Raw genomic sequence first — 2,500 nt, 5'->3', positions numbered from 1 at the left:
TTAAGATTAAATTCTTCCTGCTTCCCCAGCTCCCCCCACATTCCAATGTTGGTTAAAAAAACGGCCAAAGGCTTGCACAGTATTTTGCCTCATTATTACAACATTGGTAATAAGGGGGAAGAGGGGTAAGGACGGATATACTTTGTGAGTGCATGTCAAATGATGCCAAAGCTAGAATTTTTCCCAAGAGTTTTGTCTAAGATTGAAGGTGTAGGGGGGGAAGGCCACCATGGAAACTACTGTACTCTGAGCCTCGCTGTGCCAATGCCTTGCCAATGTCTTGCCAATGTCTTGCCCCTACCGCAGAGACCCTCTCCTGTATCCCAGTTCGAATTTACAGTACAGAACCATGCAAAAGTAAGTTGACAGTCTCGACTCGATCATCACGAGAATTGAGGATCAAAAATCAATTCGAGAATCGAGACTTGATTCACTCGAAATCAAACTAGGTCCTCGACACTTGATTCTCACAAAATCACGGACGGGAAACCGTCAGTTATTCATAATCAATTCAGCTTTCGCGAAAGCATTACTCCTCGATCAATCTCGTACCCAGAGTCCTCGGGCTTTTTGGCCAGCGGGTGAGCGCCCGGAGAGACTCTGGGATAATCGATTTGAACTATATTTTTGATTGGCCGCTTGCGAAACAATGGCAGTCCGACAGGAAGTCGGTAAGTAATTCGGAAGCCCCAGAATTTGGAGGGAGATTCAAAATCTAAAACAAGTTTCAGTGCTGATTGATTTTTTCTACCTCAGAAATATATAAATCACAAAAATAATAAAACGACGAGCTTTGAATTATGTCATATACCGCACGGGAATTTTCCCACGCTGCTAAAACTGCTAAAAAGTGATTACTGTTGCTGTTGCAAAAGTACCGTAGGAAAACATTACATCAGTCTCTTTGAGGAGAAATCCGTGGAATAAGGTCTTGTCGAAGCCATTCAGAATTACGGAAACATCAAATTGTAAAAGAAGAGGACATTTGTGTCGTTTCCACAAAAAAAAATTGTCGATCGTTTTGCTTGCACGATGGCATTCTCATTGCATTCTGTCAGGGGCACCCAACGTCAATTGTCGGAAAATATCTGTTCGGAAGACGATTTGAGATCTAGACTTTTCGGAACATTTGTTGTAAAATTCCTTGCTTGCCTGCCTGTCCTAGGATTTTCGAACATCTAAAACATGGCATAATTGCCCATTTCTAACGGATTTTTACCCTAAAAAGGTCACCTAGAATTTTCGGGAGCCTTTTCCCTGGCTGAAATTTTCGAAAAGGTAAGTTTTGATCCCTATAATTTTCGCATCACTAGACTTTCAGCTAGGGAATCCGAACAGATGAAAAACTTTTAGGGGATAAAAATATGCCTATATCTGTCGTTTAAATACTAAAATACGTTTAACAATGCTATGTTTAAGTGGTTTTGATCTATATAGTAACAGTTGGGTGCCCCTGTTCTGTACGGTGGAATGTACGCTGAAACACCAAAAATACACTCACCGAAAGCGTCAGAGGTTTCATCTTCACTTGCTCTTACAGCAAGCCAATGATCATTTCTCCAGTTTTTTTGTGTGCAAGGCTAAAATTCTTGTTTCTCAAACACTTTCATCCCGCCATTTCTACCGTTAACGGTTTTCTCTTTTCTGCTTCCGTTTAAACTCAACCATACGTCATAAGACCGGAACCCACGTTTTCTGGGAAAATGGAGTCGATTATCCCAGAGTCTCTCCGGGCGCTCACCCGCTGGCCAAAAAGCCCGAGGACTCTGGGTACGAGATTGCTCCTCGATGAAATCACAACAGGAACTGCTTGATTCTCGACTGCCGTTCCTCGATCCTCGCGAGACTCGAGACTCGAAAGAGGTTGCACAGTACTGTAATTTCACGGTAGACACTGATCGGGAATTATTTTGTTCCTGCTCAGAATGACATCATTTCATAAACTAGACAGGGTAACAATGACACCAGCAAACACCTATAACTAAGTACTATTATTTATTACCCAGATAACAACATTTGGAAGTATTATTAGAAGGTTGTTTGGGTTGATTCTTGATTAGAAGAGTTTGACTAACCTGTCTGAATTTCAGCCACTTCAAAATGATTCACACGATTTTTTCCATTTTCTTTTAGCTTTGAAAGAGCTTCACTCAGCAGTTTGCCCTCTGCTTCTTCCTTTTGTTGTCGTTCTATACGACGTTGCCTTGCACGCTCCAATTTTAACGATTCCTTTTCTTGCAGATGCCTTGCGATTTCCTTCAACAGCAAAGAAATGATGTCTCAGATCTATTTTTGTCAAACAGCCACTTCTGCCAGCTCTTAAAGTTAAGAGCATGTGTTTGAAATTCTTTAAATTTCATTCTTTTGTCTGAGGCCGCGCAACATGAAATTTCAAGCATCCCAAACAATTATTACACCCACAACAGTCACAAAGAAGCAATACTAGTGCAATAATGCTGCAGAGATGATGCTTAATTAACCTTTTGTAGATAGATACATT

The 2,500-nt window shown here is 41.1% G+C and overlaps 1 protein-coding gene across 1 annotated transcript in view; it reads right to left on the bottom strand.

Annotated features, from left to right (window-relative positions):
* Window positions 1-2,500, bottom strand: part of LOC138013608 (uncharacterized) — a 10,199-nt gene that overhangs the window by 7,101 nt on the left and 598 nt on the right. The window contains exon 2 of the mRNA XM_068860705.1: window positions 2,076-2,256. Coding sequence (XP_068716806.1) covers window positions 2,076-2,256 — 181 coding nt within the window. The remainder of the gene's footprint in view (window positions 1-2,075; window positions 2,257-2,500) is intronic.

This window comes from Montipora capricornis, chromosome 8 (assembly GCF_036669925.1).
Source record: "Montipora capricornis isolate CH-2021 chromosome 8, ASM3666992v2, whole genome shotgun sequence".
Lineage (NCBI taxonomy): Eukaryota > Metazoa > Cnidaria > Anthozoa > Scleractinia > Acroporidae > Montipora > Montipora capricornis.
This window is presented reverse-complemented; position numbering and strand designations above follow the sequence as displayed.